Source organism: Oryctolagus cuniculus, chromosome 1, assembly GCF_051225735.1.
Source record: "Oryctolagus cuniculus isolate XC-2025 breed Fujian yellow rabbit chromosome 1, ASM5122573v1, whole genome shotgun sequence".
In the NCBI taxonomy this organism is placed as follows: domain Eukaryota; kingdom Metazoa; phylum Chordata; class Mammalia; order Lagomorpha; family Leporidae; genus Oryctolagus; species Oryctolagus cuniculus.
In genome coordinates this window covers 4,271,982-4,292,222 of record NC_142867.1, presented here as the reverse complement: position 1 = coordinate 4,292,222, position 20,241 = coordinate 4,271,982, and the positions used below count along the sequence as shown (strand labels likewise).

At 56.0% G+C, this 20,241-nt stretch overlaps 1 protein-coding gene across 6 annotated transcripts in view; it reads right to left on the bottom strand.

The window, feature by feature from the left end:
- The window catches only part of CHKA (choline kinase alpha), a 52,485-nt gene that overhangs the window by 18,201 nt on the left and 14,043 nt on the right, over window positions 1-20,241 (bottom strand). The window contains exons 1-3 of one of the 6 annotated variants that reach the window (XM_089314247.1): window positions 11,870-11,890; window positions 10,848-10,907; window positions 4,653-4,706 (exon numbers count right to left, since the gene is read on the bottom strand). In XM_089314247.1, coding sequence (XP_089170373.1) covers window positions 4,653-4,706; window positions 10,848-10,907; window positions 11,870-11,875 — 120 coding nt within the window. In that variant the 5' untranslated portion in view covers window positions 11,876-11,890. Of the gene's footprint in view, window positions 1-2,979; window positions 3,174-4,652; window positions 4,707-10,486; window positions 10,811-10,847; window positions 10,908-11,011; window positions 11,891-17,083; window positions 17,196-20,241 lie in introns of those variants that run through there. The other 5 variants (XM_089314217.1, XM_070065514.2, XM_089314316.1 and 2 more) reach the window with 5 other exon arrangements.

The window sequence follows — 20,241 nt, the reverse complement described above, 5'->3', positions numbered from 1 at the left end:
GAGACAGAGAGATTCCAGAACTTTCCAGCTGCGTCAGCACTGTTCAGAGAACAGGGGCCTGGTGTGAGTGTTCAGAGTGGCAAGTGAATACATCAGACTCCGTGTTTACATAGTCACAGCTCAACAGGAGAACAGGGGCCTGGTGTGTAGAAGGTGGGATGTGGAGCGGGGGAGAGGAAGGAATGCCAAGGCCCAGGCAGGAGACACAGACGGCAGGGAGAAAGCGCAGCAGGCGGCAGCGCGAGCGCCTCCACACCAGCCCCGCCCGGGCCGTCCGCCCTGATGCCGGGAGGCCCCTCACTCGCTACCTAGAGCACAGGAGCTCGGCCAAGAGCAGACGGGGCAGCCCGACTCGGAGCTCCCTCCCAGCACCGCGTGCAGCCTCGCGCCACCAGGCCACAGCTGGCAACAGTGGAGACGCCTGGGCCCAGCGAGGAGGCCACACCTCAGCTTGAAGCCGTCTGCTCGGCCTTCAGAGAAGAGCCACCCGCCCGCTCCCTTGCACACCTGCACACGGCCAGAGAGGGCCAGGGAACGGCGGCGAGACCAAAGCCACACACCGCGGAGCAAGCCCACTCGGCGGAGGGTGGCGTGACAGGGCTGGCGGCAGCGCTGCTAAGGAGGCAGGCCTCCAGGGGCCTGAGGCTGCGCGGTGAGGAGGGGTCACAAACAGCCCGGGCAGGATGACTTTTCACGTTCAAAGAACAGGAAGGGCCGGTGTTCCGGCAACAGGACAATCGGGGAAGCCTGCCAGGAAACGCAGGTGCTTACGGGAAGGCCTGGGCCCAGGAAGCAGATCCCGAAGTCTGCGTCTATGCTTCCAGCTTGGGAACCGAGGCCCCTCCTCCCCCCACCCGAGAGCGGGGTTCACACTGGTGCTCCCACGAACCCACTGCACAGGCGTGCGCTCGGCGCACCCCCACCGCACAAACAGCGCCACCTACCCTCCCGATAGGGAAATGCCTTCTAATGGCTTCTATTCTACGTCATTTAAAAAAGCAATCCACCATCTGAAAAAGTGATTTGGGGCCGGCGCTGTGGCACAGTGGATTAAGTCGCCGCCTGTAGTGCCAGCACCCATTTGGGCGCCGGCTCAAGTCCCCACTGCTCTACTTGATCCATCTCTCTGCTGTGGCCTGGGAAAGCAAGGGAAGTTGTCCCAAGTACTTGGGCCCCTGCACCACATGGGAGACCCAGAAGAAGCTCCTGGCTTTGGATCAGTGCAGCTCTGACCATAGCAGCTGTCTGGGGAGTGAGCCAGCAGATGCAAGACCTCTCTCTCTGCCTCTGCCTCTCTGTAACTCTGCCTTTCAAATAAATAAATAAATCTGAAAGAGAGAAAGAGAGAAAGAGAGAAAGAGAGAGAGAGAGAGAGAGAGAAAGAGAGAAAGAGAGAAAAGAAAAGAAAAGAAAGGAAAGGAAAAGAAAGGAAAAGAAAGGAAAAGAAAGGAAAAGAAAGGAAAAGAAAGGAAAAGAAAGGAAAAGAAAGGAAAAGAAAAGAAAAGAAAAGAAAAGAAAAGAAAAGAAAAGAAAAGAAAAGAAAAGAAAAGAAAAGAAAAGAAAAGAAAAGAAAAGAAAAGAAGAGTGGGGCCGACGCTGTGGCTCACTAGGCTAATTCTCTGCCTTGCGGCGCCGGCACACCGGGTTCTAGTCCCGGTCGGGGCGCCGGATGCTGTCCCGGTTGCCCCTCTTCCAGGCCAGCTCTGTGCTGTGGCCCGGGAGTGCAGTGGAGGATGGCCCAAGTGCTTGGGCCCTGCACCCCATGGGAGACCAGGAGAAGCACCTGGCTCCTGCCATCGGATCAGCGCGGTGCGCCGGCCACAGCAGCCATTGGAGGGTGAACCAACGGCAAAGGAAGACCTCTCTGTCTCTCACTGTCCACACTGCCTGTCAAAAAAAAAAAAAAAAAGTGGTTTAAATTTGGGCAGCAGGAAGGGGGCCCAGGGGATGCCCGATGTCGCGAAGGAGAGAAGGGATCTATGTCAGAGGAGGAGGAGAGCCTGTGGTGGGGACGGGTCTCAGCTGGGAGCAGGCAAGGGGCAGGCAGAGAGGGCGAGGGAACGGGACAGGAGGTGGGAGAAGTGGGTTTAAATGGACTTTTCACTTTAACTATCAAGCTTCACTTCTTTAAAACAATTAAAGCCAGAGGTGGGTGCTGGGGCCCAGCACGTGACACTACTGCTTGGGAAGCCCACCCCTGTCCTGCAGGATCTGAAGCTCGGCTCGCTGCCAGTCCTCCTGGGACCCAGCACTCGGCCCCATGCAGACGCCGTGGGAGACCCCGATGGCGCAGCCCTGGCTGCTGTGGGCATCTGGGGAGTGCACCAGCGGATGGAAGACCTCTCTCTGCCTGCCTGCCTCCCTCCCTCTCCCTCTCCCTCCCCCTCTTCTGCTGCCCTGCCTTTCAAGTAAATATTTTTTAACAGGACCCCAGGTGTTGGACTTCAGCTCTGGAAGCCTGGTGGGCACACCTGCCCAAGAACCTGAGCCGGCTCCCGGGGGCCCGCCCCAGCGGAGCACCACAGCCAGCCGTAGAGTCTAGGGCAGCACGGGTGGCAGGGGCAGGGTCTGTGGAGTAGAATGGAGGAAGGAGCCGAGAACACTGGGCAGGGACAGAAAGGTCATGATGGCAGAGCGCGGGTCCTCAGCTGGGATGGACAGCATCACGTCCATCGTGGCTACGGGGGCCCAGGGTGAGCGGACAGGTGGCAGGCGGTGGACAGCTGATGCTGGCAAGGTAGAGGGGTACAGTTTCTGTCATACGATCGAGGGCACAGCCATGGGATGACACAAGAGGAAGGGAAGGAAGAGGTCATTAGGGGACAAGGAGGTCAGGACAGAGGCCAGACTCCCAGATAAGTCTGCACCAAACGAGGGCGGCCAGGGGACAAGGCAGGGGCAGAGGCCAGAGGTCGCAAAGGACCTGCGGCTTTCTGCAGCGGAGCGAGACGACAGAAGCCCGGCAGTGGCTTGAGGTACCTGCGGTGAAGACGACACTCCTGCAGAGGGTCGCCAGGGAGGCCCCCGGGAGGGCGGGGCTCCCGCGGGCGGGGCAGGCAGGGGCACGTTCCGAGAGGCGGGCAGACCAGGACCGGCGATTCCAGGGGTTTAAGAAGACAAGGCTGAGCAACCACTCTGACACCCAACCACTGCCGCCTTCTACCCCAGCAGGGTCACCAGCAGACGCAAACTCCCCGCCTTCCTGCTGGGCCTGAGTGCGGAGGAGGGGCCTCTGGACAAGAAGAGTGGGCGGCGCGGCAGGAAGGGGTGGGAGGCAGAGCAGCAGCTGCACCCAGCGCCACCCACACACCGGCGGCTGCGGCGAGGGGAGGAGGCGGGGGCACAGAGCCGGCTGCAGACCAGAGCGCCGTGACCATGGGACTCTCGTCTGCTGCGTGTGTGCCCGCCTGTGTCTCCTGCACACTCTGGGGCCTGCTGCGTGTGTGTCTGTGTCTCCTGCACACGCTGGGGTCTGCTGCGTGTGTGCACGCGTGTCTGTTTCCTGCACACGCTGGGGTCTGCTGCGTGTGTGTCTGTGTCTCCTGCACACGCTGGGGTCTGCTGCGTGTGTGCACGCGTGTCTGTGTCTCCTGCACACGCTGGGGCCTGCTGCGTGTGTGTCTGTGTCTCCTGCACACGCTGGGGCCTGCTGCGTGTGTGTCTGTGTCTCCTGCACACGCTGGGGTCTGCTGCGTGTGTGCACGCGTGTCTGTGTCTCCTGCACACGCTGGGGTCTGCTGCGTGTGTGCACGCGTGTCTGGTGTCTCCTGCACACGCTGGGGTCTGCTGCGTGTGTGCCTGCGTGTCTGGTGTCTCCTGCACACGCTGGGGTCTGCTGCGTGTGTGCACGCATGTCTGTGTCTCCTGCACACGCTGGGGTCTGCTGTGTGTGTGCACGCGTGTCCTGTATCTCCTGCACACGCTGGGGTCTGCTGTGTGTGTGCACGCGTGTCTGTGTCTCCTGCACACGCTGGGGTCTGCTGTTTGTGTGCATGCGTGTCTGTGTCTCCTGCACACGCTGGGGTCTGCTGCGGGTATGCACGTGTGTCTGTGTCTCCTGCACACGCTGGGGTCTGCTGCGTGTGTGCACGCGTGTCTGTGTCTCCTGCACACGCTGGGGTCTGCTGCGTGTGTGCACGCGTGTCTGTGTCTCCTGCACACGCTGGGGTCTGCTGTGTGTGTGCACACGTGTCCTGTATCTCCTGCACACGCTGGGGTCTGCTGCGGGTGTGCCCGCGTGTCTGGGGTCTGCTGCATGTATGCACACATCTGGTGTCTCCTGCACACGCTGGGGTCTGCTCTCAGGTGGTCACTCCCTGGGCAGGGAGGGGAGTCTCCACCCCACACAATCCCCCCCTGAGCCCCTCCACTCCGCGCTCACCGCACATCTGGCCGTGGCGCAGCGGACAACCTTGGTCTAGAGGCTGCTCCGCGCAGGTGGCACACAGAAGAGCTGGCACTGCAGCCTCCCCGGGCAGAGCACGGCCGGTGAACCCCTGTCTGTCGGGGGCCCCGGGGCAGAGGGCCTCTGCATCACAACAGCACTCAGGTGCCAAGCCGGCCTAACTCTCAGAGCAGCAGGAAGGCCCGCGGTCCCGCCAGGCACGGAGCGGGGAGCCGTCTCACACAGGCAGGTCCACTGCGTTACTTACTTGAAATTCACTTTCTTTCTGAGCTTGTTCGGCTTCCTCTTTATCACAGGACCTCTATGAATGAGAAAGAGCAAACACTCGCGGTGAGATGGGGAACGCGGCGCAGACACAGCTCTGCCACCACCACACAGCCAGGCTCACAGCGACCACAGGAGTCTAGCAGAGGCGCCTGCCCGCGGCCGGCCTGGCAGCCCCAGTGCTAGTGCCAACGCTAAGAAAACGTCCTCGCTGTGCGAGCAAAGGGGGTGCTGATGGCCACGCGGCTTCATGTCCCACAGCCGCCCGGTGCAGTCACAATTTCATTGTTAGAGGAAAGTCAGCGCATGCACTCTGTTAAAGACACGCAGGCAGCAAGACCGGCACTCATTTAGCCACGCGGTCCTTTCTCGTGGTCAGCTGGGGTCGGCACAGGGCGTGGACGGAGAAGAAGGTGCCTGCAGGCAGCAAAGCTGGCCCGGGCTCTGCGGAGACGCACCTGCTGACCTGCCGCCGGCCGCTCCCAGAATAGCTCTCCTAGTCCAGCCGACCCCAGCCTCGAAGGTGTCTCGTGTACTAAGATGCTACAGGACATGTTTTCATCACTTTCCTCAATGAAATTGCAAATGACTGACAGCCAGGACTCCAGCAATGACAATGCACCAGATCGCTGACTTCGTCTACTCTTTCTTCCTGGCACAGATCACGTATCTTAACCGTGACCCCACCCCAAAGTGCTTTAAAACCAACACCTATCCATTATCTTTAACCAGGGCCTGGGGAACAGTCGAGTCAGAACCTGAGGGGTGGCCGGAACTCCTACTCAAACCCCGCCTCTAAAAGCATGTTGCTGGTTCTAATTGAACTAGGGCTGCCTCAGCGACACACACGGCAGTCCATGAAGGAAACCCCGCTGTGAAAAGGTAAGGCAACAGGTTCGTGAACATCCCACAAAAAACAGAACGTACCTTTCCATTCCACAGCTTTATCAAAAACACCTGGACCAAGGGCGGAACGTGTGGACAGGAAAAGAAATGCCACGTTACGCAACACCAGCTCCGCTAGCATCAGTCAAACCCAGCGACTCGGGCAACCACTCCCCTCACACACCCAACAACACCGCCGCGTGTCCAACCACTCCCCTCACACACCCAACAACACCGCCACGTGTCCAACCACTCCCCTCTCACACCCAACAACGCCGCGTGTCCAACCACTCCCCTCACACCCAACAACACCGCCACGTGTCCAACCACTCCCCTCTCACACCCAACAACACCGCCACGTGTCCAACCACTCCCCTCACACACCCAACAACACCGCCACGTGTCCAACCACTCCCCTCTCACACCCAACAACACCGCCACGTGTCCAACCACTCCCCTCTCACACCCAACAACACCGCCACGTGTCCAACCACTCCCCTCTCACACCCAACAACACCGCCGCGTGTCCAACCACTCCCCTCTCACACCCAACAACACCGCCACGTGTCCAACCACTCCCCTCACACACCCAACAACACCGCCGCGTGTCCAACCACTCCCCTCACACACCCAACAACACTGCCACGTGTCCAACCACTCCCCTCTCACACCCAACAACACCGCCGCGTGTCCAACCACTCCCCTCTCACACCCAACAACACTGCCGCGTGTCCAACCACTCCCCTCTCACACCCAACAACACCGCCACGTGTCCAACCACTCCCCTCTCACACCGCAACAACACCGCCGCGTGTCCAACCACTCCCCTCACACACCCAACAACACCGCCGCGTGTCCAACCACTCCCCTCACACACCCAACAACACCGCCACGTGTCCAACCACTCCCCTCTCACACCGCAACAACAACATCGCCGCGTGTCGGGTGCGGGTGCAGGTGTGGTCTGTGTGTTTCTATCTCACTCAGTATAGAAGTACACAAAGCAAATACCCACACACAGAGAGAGCCTGTGTGCAATGGCTGACAACGGTTGCACTCACACATAGTCAGTGTTACCTGTGACGTACATGTGGCACAAGGTACAGTCTAAATGGGAGACGGCACTTTCACTGGTGTGACCTGTGCTTCTCTGGTGAAGATATAACAGGTGAAATCCCGTTACCATGAGAGGTATGAAGGTGAAGACCATACAAACTGCTCGAGACGCTTGTTGATGGTCTGCAGTGCCCGAGACCCGAGGGAGGCGCAGCACAGCAGCCGAGCTCCTCCCAGACACTCCCCCGACTGCACGGCTAGCACAGGGCTCTGCCACCGTCGTCTGTCCGTTTGAGTTGTCCGTCCGTCTGTCCTCAAAGCGCCAAGCGGCTCCTGGAGCTCGCTGCCCCTCCACACACACGGCACAGGGCACTGCCCATGGCACAGCTCACACCGAGAGCCGACTGGCCGGGGCGGCACAGCTGTCTGCCATGGTCATCAGACACTGAGCAGGGCTGAAATGCGCCCCTTGAAAGAGTCCTTGGGCTTCCCCCTCGGGGAAGTTTAGGACAAACCAAGTCCTAGATCTGACGTGTGTCGCACGTTAACGCTCTTCCAGAGGGGCTTTATGGCGATGAGCAACTGGAGCGCCTGCCGCCACGGCTGTAACAGGATTTGACCTGTGCAAAGCTCTACAGACGTGACCACCCTGCCCCTACGCTGTCACTCCTGACTGCACCTGCCCAGGGCACACAGCGGGTGGTGACACAGCGGCAGAGTCCCCTCCCCTGTCTAATGGTGCTCTCAGAAGCCAGGCACTTCATCCTGTGGGGAGCAAACCGGACTAGACTGAGTTACTGGAATTAAGACTTATTCTATGCATCTGCTCCCCCACAATATGGCGCTGGGAGAGAAGTAAACAGCTTCCGCACAGCTGCCTCCAGTTCAACCAATAAACTGTAGGACTTGCTACTGATCGGAGGAGAGCAGCGTACTCGGCGTGTGGGCAGCCGAGTTAGGATTGGCGGAGGAGGACTATAAAGGAGGAGAGAGACGGCATGCACCGGGAACATCTATGGGGAACATCTATGGGGAACATCTAAGGGAACCCGTGCAGCCCCCGAGAAAGCCGGCCGGCGGTGTGCCGCTCCCCTGCGGAAGTGGGGAATGCGGCCAGGGGGAACTGCCCTTCCACGGAGGTGGAAGGGATAGTAGCCAACCCGGGAAGAACCAGCAGCAAACCCGGGGAGGGCCGAGCAGACGAAAGAACAGCGCAGGGTCCTGTGTCGTTCCTCCGCGAAGAGGGGGAGCGACACATCCAAGTCACACAGCGGCTTAGTCCCCAAAGCCATCCCTTGAGCATTTCAGCACTGAGAGTGCGAATAAATCCCATGAGAAGCCACCCCCCCCCTGCCCCCCAGTGCGTCCTGTGCGCCCTGAGAGCACCATCGCGGGGCAGACTTCTGCAGCGCCCGCCCTCCGTTCTGTTTCCTCAGTACAGAATGTCAGCTCCCGAGTCTTGTCACCAGCAAAAGCCAAGCCCGGGGCACCTGAGCCAGGCAGCCTCCTCCCGAGTGAGCCAGGAAGACACTCACTGCAAAACGGGTCAGAGGCGTCTTTCTGTCCAGAAAGATGGCAAGTAAAATGTATTTTGCAATCTGTGGGATTTTACTCCAGAAATTTGAAGCAGCTAATAAAATGCGATTGTACAAATATTTCACATGACTTCAAGGTTTTCTCCAACTACTCTGCACGTTAATAAAAATCACCTTTTATAAGCTGTAATACAAAACTGAAATTTTTATGTCTATTAGGAATCTGAATGCTGGATATTTAATATTAAATATTGAACATTACTGAAGTCATTTTTTAAAAGCCATCTTTTATAGCTACAGACTGAAATATTTGGGGGAAGGAATAGATGGAAGACAGATCAGAGCCACCTGCTGCTCCTACACGCTCCCCCAGTCTACCTCCGGGTGTCTGAAAGTCCTCATCACAAAGCTTTGAACAAATACTGAAACTTCAAAACCTACGAAATCAGAACGTCTCAAACATGCACTAAGACACCCAACTTTACAAATACACTGAACTCCAGGGATGCGCGTTTAAACAGGAATCGGTGTGTTGTGACGCTTTTATGAGAGAGCGAGAGAGCGAGCGAGCGAGCGTGTGTGCACAAGCCTCACAGTGATAACCGGACACCTGATGCCACGGGCTCCCTCTGCCTCCTCCCTCCCTTCCTGTTCTGCGTCTGGTTCTCACGAGATGCTGTCGGAGTCACGTGTGCATTAGCTTGCGATGCAGAATATAAGCAGGCTGCTGGCAGCAATAATAGAGGGAGTGTAAGCAGCATTTGTTTTTAGTTACAGAAGATTCTGAAAGCTGAAACAAGTTTTTGGCCAAGAAGTTTACAATTTAAAAGTTACGTTCCTCAAAGTACAAATTCCATTCGCTAGGAATAAGAGGAGAGAACTTTCACCTTCCCTTCACGTACTTCTAGACTTTAAATAAAAAGTGCTTGAATGTACAAGTCATTCTCGTAATAAATACGTCTGGCACAAAGTTTCAAATGTTACTTTTCTGACAAAACCTCATTCTAACCGTTTGAATGCTAAGTGAGGCCCTGCATTAGAGGGTGCTTTCAAACTGTTCCCTTCACGCTTTGATCAAGCGGCGGGACAGCCTTAGCACCCAGGATAAGGGGACAGCTACATTTCGTTACATAATCTTGGAATTCAGGAAGTTTCTACTTTCAGTCATCTAATGCTCTTTGACACATCAGGCTCATTCTCTGGCTATGCGGTCAGCTCTGCTGGAGACCCCTCTGATGAAGAAGGAGGCGAGTTGACGGCTAAACCGCTTCATTAAACCTCCTTTGTGCGTGACACAAACCAGCACCTGACTCCCCCGAGTCCGCATATAAATGCAGGTGTGTGGACAGAAACAAACCGGTGGAGTGGCACAGAGCTGTCAGATGTCACTGAGAGCATTTTCTTAGCTAAGACATCTACCTTCAAAGCATCCCTGACCGCCCACTGCTGCAAGAGCTGCCCCGGGCACGGTCTGGACAAGGTGTGCATCAGCTACGAAGCACGGCCTGGCAGGCTGGAAATGCCATGTAAGTCAAATTATCAATCACAGACAACGTGGTGGAGACACAGACACCATGCTGAATGTAGCGGTGCTGTGAAACCAGCAGTGGGCCAGAGTGCTGTACAGAGACATGGACGGCACGCTCTCCCCCCGCCCTCCACCCTGCTGCACCAGGAAAGAACTCAAGGGATCCTTCATCGTTCTCTCTGGAAGGATGGCCTAAGTGCTTGGGAAGACCCAGACAGAGTTCCGGCTCCCGGCTTCGACCTGGCCCAGCCCTGGCTGCAGCCGAATTTGGGGAGGGAGCCAGTCATGATCTCTTTCTCTCTCTCTCTCTTTTTTAGAGTTTTGAGCAGACGAGTGATTTCTGGTGCTGTGTGGTAATTCCTGAGAGCACCTCCAATCACCCCTGAGAACATCCCACAGCGATTCCCTCTTTCCTGATGACAGGAGACGGGGCTAGCACTTCCAAAGGCTGCAGACTGCACGAGGTCTTCAAAGAGTTCACAGAGAAACGTGTATTATGGAAAAATTATGCATGAATTTCAAAAATGTTTTGTGCACAAACAAACGTATTTAATTGCATTTCCACAGATTTTTGAAGCACTTCGTGACCAGCGGTGCAAGCACAGGTGACAGAGGCGGCAGGATCCTCTGGGAACTGCTCTCTGCTCCAGGGCAGCCCGCGGAGGGGCCCCACGATGCCCGCGCAGAGGCCGCAGGCCGACCTGCAGGCGTGCTCTCTGGCGAGCCGCCCTTGCTCCTGAGCTCGGCACGCCTCCCGGCCACGGCGGCACTGCCGGGCAGGGACAAAGGACAAAGTCCATCTCCAGCTCTGACCTAGACGCACGGGGCGGCAGAAGGGGGAGAGCCCACGCGTTCCAGCTGGGGTCGGTTGAGGCCCGTACGTCTCCAGAATTACCAGAGGTCTGCCATTTTCTACTGAGGAAACAGAAGAAAGGGGTCCGAATTGCCTCGGACAAGAACAAACACACAAGTAAACAACAAGTAAGTAAAGTGATGTGTTCGGTCATGACGTCTGAATCTTGGCCAGTGCACTTCTTCACGCACAGCACACACCTTAGCTGGTGCTGCTTAACAAGCATTAAGACTTTCTTTTCAAAAGCGTTTTCCTGAATCCCAGAACTACAGACATTGAAGCTGCAGAGAACACTGCCACTCCAGGGGTCTCATACTATACCGTGAACCGTGTCTGCCACCTGGAAACCAGAGTGCTCCAGGCACGATCGCATGGGCAGGCCTGCGGCAGAGAACACACACAGCTCAGGTGAGCAGTGCCCGCGCCCCGCACGCCTCCCCGCACACGCCTCCCACAGCGGGCGGCTGCGGTCCAGGGACCAGGACCTGCGCTGGCTTCATGCTGTGAGCCCAAACACTGCAGACCGGCACGACAACGACGCTGGCTATGTCGAAACTAGACACAGCAGTCTGCGGCTCATTCAGTTATGGCGAGAAGGCACCAACGCAGGCACGGAGGACGACAGGCGGGACTCGGCAGAATCCTGGGTCGGGCTGAATGAGGAGACACAGCGCTAGGAAAGGCTTTATTTCCGAGGGACACTGAACTGCAACGGGCAACGGTGAACCACGCTCAAAGGACGGGGGGTTTTTTCTTTGAGTAAACAAAACGAGCCCCCTCACACTAACAGGGTGACGGGGAATCCCCGGGCCCGGCACAGCTCCGAGCCTCGGCAGTGCCGGCCCCCGTCAGCGTGGCTTCCAGTGACCTGCACAGACTATTTTTAAATAGCCAATTTCTCAACAGCCAATAGTGGATTATTAACTGTCTACGGCTGACCCATATTTCTTGCAGTTTCATTTTCAATTAAACTGGGGTTAAGAGAAAACTAGGGTAGAGGAGGTTTTGTTTTCTGGATTCAAAGGGCAGCGTCTCAAATTTCACTCCTTTGAACCTTCAATACATATCTGCGTTGTGCCTTGATGCCTTCGATTTTATTATGGTTAGTACCCAAACAAGCACTAATATTAGCCTTCTATTAAAAACAAACAAAAACATTTCTGCAGACAACATTCAGAGAGACCGTTGCCGTGTACGGTGACCATTCGTGCTGTGAGGCCGTGCGTGACGGTTCATGCACAGAAGGAAACCGGCTTAGCACAGTCCCTGCTCTGACAGAGGGACCAGCGGTCCTCTGAGACGCGCGCGCACCAGCACAGGTGACCCTGAATGACAATACGTACTGACATTTGTGTCTTCCACAATTCATGATAAGTGAGCAAACTGGGTACGGGAAATCAGCCAGACGCGCTTCTGGGAAAGGTGCGCGGGTTCTGCCGGGCCGGGCTCCTTCCCAGAACCAGAAAGGAAAGCATCGGGTTACAGGGCGGGCGCTCACGCGACCTCTTGGCCATCAGCTGTCTCCACAGTGAAAACGCCTCCTCAGACCTTGTTTGAGCTCCTGAGCTTCCGCCAGGGTGACTCTGCAGGCAGGAGTTTCGCCATCTGTGCTGCTAACGAAAATACCTCCTCACCAAATTCATGCTCATTTAAGCCGTCTATGTAGAACAGACTCTAGCATTGCACCGACGCGTATTGTTTCAAGACCAAACCAATGTCCTCTTATGTTTGACAGTCTCCGACAAGCCACAGTGCACAGCCGTTTGTATCTTGTTTACATTTCAGAAGGACCCATTCTTGTCAAACACAGGACTCTTCAAATCGCCTGAAACTAACAGACGTCGTGACCAGAACCGCTGGGACACGCGATGCCGCAGGAGATGTGTGTGTCTAAGAGGGAGGCTGCTATGTCCCGCCTTGTACTGGCGGGAGGGGCTGGGGGAAACACGCCTGTGGGACAGAAACGCGGGCTCAGCATATTCACAAGGCTTTCCCTTTCCTCTCTGGTACTCATCCCTTAGAGAACTGCACCCAAGGACAGAGATTTCACGCCGCTGGGAAGTAAGAAAACGAGACAGCTGTGACACCGAGATGAAGCAGTGCAGCAGCAGGCACTTTAAGCCACGTTGCCTGTAAGTTACTGGCTGACCGAACATGAGGGACACTTCTGCCTAATATGACTCTCACTGAGATGAAAAGCCCAAGAGTCTAATCCAGGGAGGCACAAGGGAAAGAGGGACACACCGAGCCAAGCCAGGCTGTCGCACATTCAGCACAGCGGACACTGGCGGGAAACACACGGCCCGCCATCGTGTGCCGCCAGCCCCAGCCCATGGCTCTCGCCAGCGCCGCGCTTACACAGCCGGGTAGGAGGTGCAGGGGTACTTTTAGAGACAGAGTAAGAGGGAGCAAAGCAGAAAACGAGAGTTGTACTAAATTTAATGCTGTCTGTAATCCATAAATTTATGAAATTGGAATAAGTTATTATCTGGGGCTCTCTATTTGCTCACCCACATCTCTCAGTTAATGTTAATTCTGACAAATTTCTATCAATTCTGGCCATATTTCTGTAATAATGGAAACAAAAGCTCCACCGTGGTAAATCTCTCCTTCCACTACAGGCCAGATTCACTCCCAAAGAGTTGACTGTAACCCAGCATTTGTTTGCATCCACGCCTCAGCCAAAAAAAGAGAAACTTAAAAACTAAGCAGAGGCTGGCACCGTGGCTCACTAGGCTAATCCTCCACCTTGCGGCGCCGGCACACCGGATTCTAGTCCCGGTTGGGGCGCCGGATTCTGTCCCGGTTGCCCCTCTTCCAGGCCAGCTCTCTGCTGTGGCCCGGGAGTGCAGTGGAGGATGGCCCAGGTGCTTGGGCCCTGCACCCCATGGGAGACCAGGAGAAGCACCTGGCTCCTGCCATCGGATCAGCACGGTGTGCTGGCCGCAGCAGCCACTGAGGGGTGAACCAATGGAAAAGGAAGACCTTTCTCTCTGTCTCTCTCTCACTGTCCACTCTGCCTGTCAAAAAAATAATAATAAAAAAACCTAAGTAGAAAAACGTCTGTAAAGGCACGGCAGGCTGTGGTAAAATCCCAGGCACCGTGTGTGGACGCCAACTTCGGCGCACACAGCAGCTGCGGGCGCCTCGGTCTGCTCTCTGCCTGGGCAGTGTTTGCAGAGCCCCTGGACCTGGGTCCCCTCTTGCCGCAGCATCCCCAGTGGCCAGCAGGACCACAGAGGTCGCTGACACCCAAAACTAACTGCCAAACAAGTGTCCTGCAAAGCCGTGGAGTCTGGAACCGGAAGTGTTTGGATCCGAAGCTGCAGGTGTCACAGTTCCGTGGGACAACCGTGCTTGAATGAGGCACTTAACCCAGGGAAAACAGAGCCCCACCCCGAGGCAAAGAACCAGCCTTCCTTCCAACAGGAGTGAGTCTGTCGTCCAACGAGTCAACTGTGAGGCCGTGAGCCTCCTTGCTCTCCCTCAGAAAACGCATCTGCGCCCTCCAGATGCCCTCGGCGTGCAGCAGTAGAAACTGACGCAACAGCTGAGGAAAACAGTGACAAGCACAGTTGTGCAAAGCAGCACAGTTCCATTGTCTGCTAAAAGCTGATTCCATTTTCCTGATTTACCTAATGCTTTTTCCTTAAATAAAGACATACAATTCTGTTTAAACAAGTTTTACTTGTAGGCATTCTACTGCCCATCAGTAGCTGCCCTTCCTAGCTGCCGAAACTCCAAAAAGGAGAAAACGGGCAGGGTGTTCTGCCTAAAGGTCAATGCGGCCACCTTCCACCTAAGAGTTCTGGGTTCGATGCCCGGCTCCGGCTCCTAACTCCACCTTCCTGCTAGCACACTCTGGGGAGGCACTGGTGATGGTTCAAGTGGCTGGGTCCCTGCCACCCACATGGGAGGGACCATCCTGGCTTCACCTCAGCCCAGCTGGGGCCACTGTGGACATCTGGGGAGTGAACCAGCAGGTAGGCGTGTTCTCTAAATAAATAAATACATTTGTTTAAAAATTTGTTTAAAAAGTAATAATAAAATAAAAGGACCAAAGATTAACAGCTGACAGTGACTGTTTATTAGGGACAAGCTACCTGCCAAGTTGCAAGCCGTGTTGCAGCTGGCTTTTCGCTCAGTGACTCAGCACGACCCGTTGTCCAATATGGTAGCCGCCAGTTATACGTGACTGTTTAAATTCAAATTCACTGAAATAAAATTTGAAATTCAATTAATTGGTCACACTTGCTCCATTTCAACGGTCCAACAGTCACATGTGGCTGGTGCCAGGCATCCTGGACAACGCAGATCCAGAATACTCCATCACTGCGGTGCTGCCACAGGACCCAGGACCGCACTCCGAGTTCCGTCTGGTACCTGGAAGTGCACACTGAAACACTGAGTCACAGATGGAAGAAATAAAGCATTTGAATCATATTCAGGTTTAAACAGCAGTCTTACCACCTGCATCACAGGAGGTACTCATTCAAGTATTCTGAAAGTACTGCTTAAATGAAAACAGAGGCGGAGACGGGCTTCATTGTCACAGAATGTAAACAGTCCTCAAAGGAAGACATAATTAAAAGACTGATTCTGGGGCTGGCACTGTGGCGTAGCGGGCGAAGCCTCCGCCTGGGACGACAGCGTGCCACGTGGGTGCCGATTCATGTCCCGGCCGCTCCTCTTCTGATCCAGCTCTCTACTTATGGTCTGGGAAAGCAGAAGACGGCCCCTGCACCTGTGCGGAAGACCTGGCAGAAGCTCCAGGCTCCTGGCTTCGGATCGGATCGGCTCAGCTCCGTTTAGGGAGTGAACCAGCAGATGCAAGACTTTTCCGTCTCTCCCTCTTTCTGTCAGTAACTCTACCTCTCAAATAAAAAGACTGATTTCATTAAAAGCTCCACAAGGACACTGAGTATTTCCAAAACTGTATTTTGGAATTGAAAAAAAAAAAAAAAAAGGAAGGAAGGAAGGAAAGAAAGAAGGAAAGAAAGAAGGAAAGAAAGAAGGAAAGAAGGAAGGAAGGAAGGAAGGAAGGAAGGAAGGAAGGAAGGAAGGAAGGAAGGAAAGAAAGAAAGAAAGAAAGAAAGAAAGAAAGAAAGAAAGAAAGAAAGAAAGAAAGAAAGAAAGAAAGAAAAAGAAAGAACGAACGAACGAACGAACGAGCCTGCGTGGTGAACACCTTCCTGCTTGCTTGCTGTCACCGTAAGGGGCAGTGTCAGCTTCAGCTGTGTCTCTGCCTAACTCCAGGTGACCTCAGCAGTGCACCTGTGCAGGGTCACTGTCCCTCAGAACACGCCGAGCCTGTCCCCAGCGCTTCGGATCTTAACTGTGTTTACAGTTTGACACAGTCAAGGAAAAAATCACATCACAACAATTTAATGATTTAACAACAGACTGCCAATTTTAACTTTAATATTTCTAAACATATGATTGAATATAGACATGGTATAATCTACTTTTGAGATTAAGATTAAACAGGCTGGCCTTTCAAAAATTTAGTCAGGGGCAGGAGCTGTGGCCTAGCGGTAGAGCTGCCGCCTGCAGTGCGGCATCCCATGTGGGTGCTGGTTCGAGTCCCAGCCGCTCTGCTTCCGGTCCAGCTCCCTGCTGTGGCTCGGGAGAGCAGTGGAGGATGCCCCAAGTGCTTGGGCCCTGCACCCCATGGGAGACCCGGAAGAAGCTCCTGGCTCCTGGCTTTCGGGTCAGCTCAGCTCTGGCCACTGAAGCCATCTGGGGAGTGAACCAGTGGATGAAAGACCTCTCTCTCTCTCTGTCTCTGCCTCTGTAGTCCTGCCTTTCAAATAAATCTTAAAAGAAAAAAATTTAGTCAAAAAACTACTCTGCTTCATTTCATAAAAACAAAAACAGATTCTTCCAAAGGAGAGCAAAATAGGTGTCAAAATCATAGCCCAGAAAAACCTCAACTCACATTTCTGTATGGTCAGTGAAGTGGCAATTCATGACACAAATACAAAAAGTAGACATTTGGGAGATCCTATAACTGAATAAGACAATTCAACAAATTAGGCACTTTAATTTAATTAAAAATTAAATGTAAAATTTAGAAATATTTTAAATATAATTTGAGTTTTAAAGAAATCTGCGTCATAAACTCAGCCGCCCTGAGATTCCACTTCATTAACTCGAACCATTCTCTAAAGTCGTTCCTTTTTAACTGACACATAATTGCGCTTTCTTACAGGGTAAAGTCTTTTAAACAATATCTTCTCTGAATTAGAATTTTACCTAAGACTGAGCTATAAACGTCACTGTGCAGAAAACCCAAGAATCACCAGGCACTATGAAGCATTTAGCCAACATTACACCTTCTCTTCGATGTAAAACTGGTAATATTTGTACTAATTTACTAATAAATGAGTAAAAACAAGAATTAGCAATGTAAACAATAAACCAAGTTGTGGAGCCCAATTAAAATAAAAGCAATTTAAATATCCTTAGAAAACCTCCAAAATACTTAGATTCTTGCGGATATCTTACAAGAGATTTAAAACCAGGAGGGACCCCGCCCCAGCAGCCCAGCCCCTCACCATCTGCAGGATCGCCCCGTACAGCCTCAGAAGCACCTTCCGGGGCTCGTCGCCGACCGTGGCCGTGGTCTCCGGCAGGGAGCACTCGAACAGCATGTTACTGAGGCCGCCCCTGTGGGAGACAGGACAGTGAGCACCCACGGGGAGGGACTGAGACGGGCGGGGGGTCCAGGACAGTGACACCCCACGGGGAGGGAGTGAGACGGGCGGGGGGTCCAGTACAGTGACACCCCACGGGGAGGGAGTGAGACGGGCGGGGAGTCCAGTACAGTGACACCCCACGGGGAGGGACTGAGACGGGCGGGGGGTCCAGGACAGTGACACCCCACGGGGAGGGAGTGAGACGGGCGGGGAGACAGGACAGTGAGCACCCACGGGGAGGGAGTGAGACGGGCGGGGGGTCCAGGACAGTGAGCACCCACGGGGAGGGACTGAGACGGGCGGGGGGTCCAGGACAGTGACACCCCACGGGGAGGGGGCTGAGATGGGCGGGGGGTCCAGGACAGTGAGCACCCACGGGGAGGGAGTGAGACGGGCGGGGGGTCCAGTACAGTGACACCCCACGGGGAGGGGGCTGAGATGGGCGGGGGGTCCAGGACAGTGAGCACCCACGGGGAGGGGCTGAGACGGGCGGGGAGACAGGACAGTGAGCACCCACGGGGAGGGGGCTGAGACGGGCGGGGGGTCCAGGACAGTGAGCACCCACGGGGAGGGGGCTGAGACGGGCGGGGGGTCCAGGACAGTGAGCACCCACGGGGAGGGACTGAGACGGGCGGGGGGTCCAGGACAGTGAGCACCCACGGGGAGGGACTGAGACGGGCGGGAGGTCCAGGACAGTGAGCACCCACGGGGAGGGGGCTGAGACGGGCGGGGGGTCCAGGACAGTGAGCACCCACGGGGAGGGACTGAGACGGGCGGGGGGTCCAGGACAGTGAGCACCCACGGGGAGGGACTGAGACGGGCGGGAGGTCCAGGACAGTGAGCACCCACGGGGAGGGGGCTGAGACGGGCGGGGGGTCCAGGACAGTGAGCACCCACGGGGAGGGACTGAGACGGGCGGGGGGTCCAGGACAGTGAGCACCCACGGGGAGGGACTGAGACGGGCGGGAGGTCCAGGACAGTGAGCACCCACGGGGAGGGGGCTGAGACGGGCGGGGGGTCCAGGACAGTGAGCACCCACGGGGAGGGGGCTGAGACGGGCGGGGGGTCCAGGACAGTGACACCCCACGGGGAGGGACAGAGACGGGCGGGGAGTCAGGACAGTGACACCCCACGGGGAGGGACAGAGACGGGCGGGGAGTCAGGACAGTGAGCACCCACGGGGAGGGGCTGAGACGGGCGGGAGTCCAGGCACCACGGGAACCGTTCTCCCTCAAGTCTCAGTCCCACCTCTCGGGATCCTTGAAACACAGATGATGACCTCCACAGCTTTCAGATGAATCCGAAAGTCACATTAAAAACGAACAACTTGCGGCACAGGGAGTTAAGCGCTGCTGGCAACACCGGCATCCCACACCAGAGCGCGGTTTCAGTCCCGCTCCTCCCCGTCTAACCCAGCTCCCAGCATGCATCTGGGAAGCAGTCTGGGAAGGCAGCAGATGCCCAGGTGCTGGGCCCCCGCCGCCCACGCGGGAGACCCAGTGGAGCGCCAGGCCCCTGGCTTCAGCCCTCCCCAACCCAAGCTGCTGTGGCCATTTGAAGTCAGTCAATCAGCCTTTCAAATAAATAAATCCAAATAAATTAAGTTTCTAAAGTGGACAATTTCCCAACCTTTTTCTGGAGCAGAACTGCTTGTGTGCACCTCCACGTGCCGTTCGCCTCCAGGACGAACGAGGACCACGCAGAAACTGCCCCAGCACTGGGCGGGGGGACGCAGCCTGCAAATTCCTCTCCCAGAGCCCAACGCGCCAGCGTGTTCCCCGGTCCGCACGTTATCCTCTTGGCCATCCTGAAGCCTCTCCCCAGGGCTGGCCACCTGACTGGCAGCGCCAAGAGCTGGTAAAAACTTCACAACTGACTTGTCAACAGCCTTGTCGGAAAACCTGCAACACGAGTCGCCAGGGCGTTCAGCGCGCAGCAGACCTCGAGCCGCAGCCAGACCCAACCCTGGCCACCGAGGCCAGAGAGCAGTCACAGGCCACCCAAGTGACAGCTTGGAGGCAAGTCACACCTGGGCTGGAGATGTCGAGGGGCCCAGGAGGGCCGGCTCACGCAGGCACGGGGGCCAGGTAAGGGACAGGGCACCGCACAGGCAGGGCCCACGTGGGAACCCCGCCCACCCGCCACCCTGAAGGCAGGACCACTGAGCAACGCCCGTGCCGGAAGCAAGGGCAACACAAGACCACAATACGCGCCGGGCCCGGCCCTTCCGGAAACCGTCACTCCCACAGGGAAGACACACAGCCCGTAGGTGAGAGCCTCACAAACAGGGCAGAGCCTGCAGCTGCCAGCCAGTCCAGTGCACACCAGCCGTCAGGTCCTCCGGTGCCGAATGGCCTGGCAGCGTGCGCCAAAACCTTTTTCTTTTCTTTTTTTTGAGGAGCAAAGAACCATCACATCAGATTACAGCTTCCGGGACCAACCCCACACCCGACCCCCTTCGCGGGAGCCACCAGCCTCCTTCCCTGTCCCACCCCATGAACACTCCAGGCCCATCACGCCAGACTTCCAAAAGTGAGGCTAAAACAGAAGCAGCCAACGGGAGCTGCAGCCCGCTGCTGGGCGGCAGGCAAAGGAGCGGGATCGTTACCTGGAGGTCCGCAAAGGTCGCTGCGCCATCCTGAACACCCTGCTCGTCACTGACACACCCCTCCTCCTCCTTGGCAAGAAAGCCCTCATGCTGTCCAGGCAGCAGACCGTCCTGACCTGCTGCCTTTTACGTGTGGCCGTGCGACCGAGTGCTGGCATAACAGAGGTCAGCTCAGAGGTCAGCCTTCAGGCCCTGAGAATCCCAGCCTCCCCTCGCTCCCCAGCCCAGCAATGGCGCTGCTTCCTGCTGTCCCCACTTCAGTCCTAACAGTGCGCCCTGTTCCGTTCTTCTGTCCGCCACCTGGTCACCCAATTCCCCACTCGAATTCTCTGTGATGAAACACCTGGCGCCTCGGCCAGACCTCAGGCCCGTCACGGAATGACACGGCGGTCAGCTGAGAGGAGCCGGG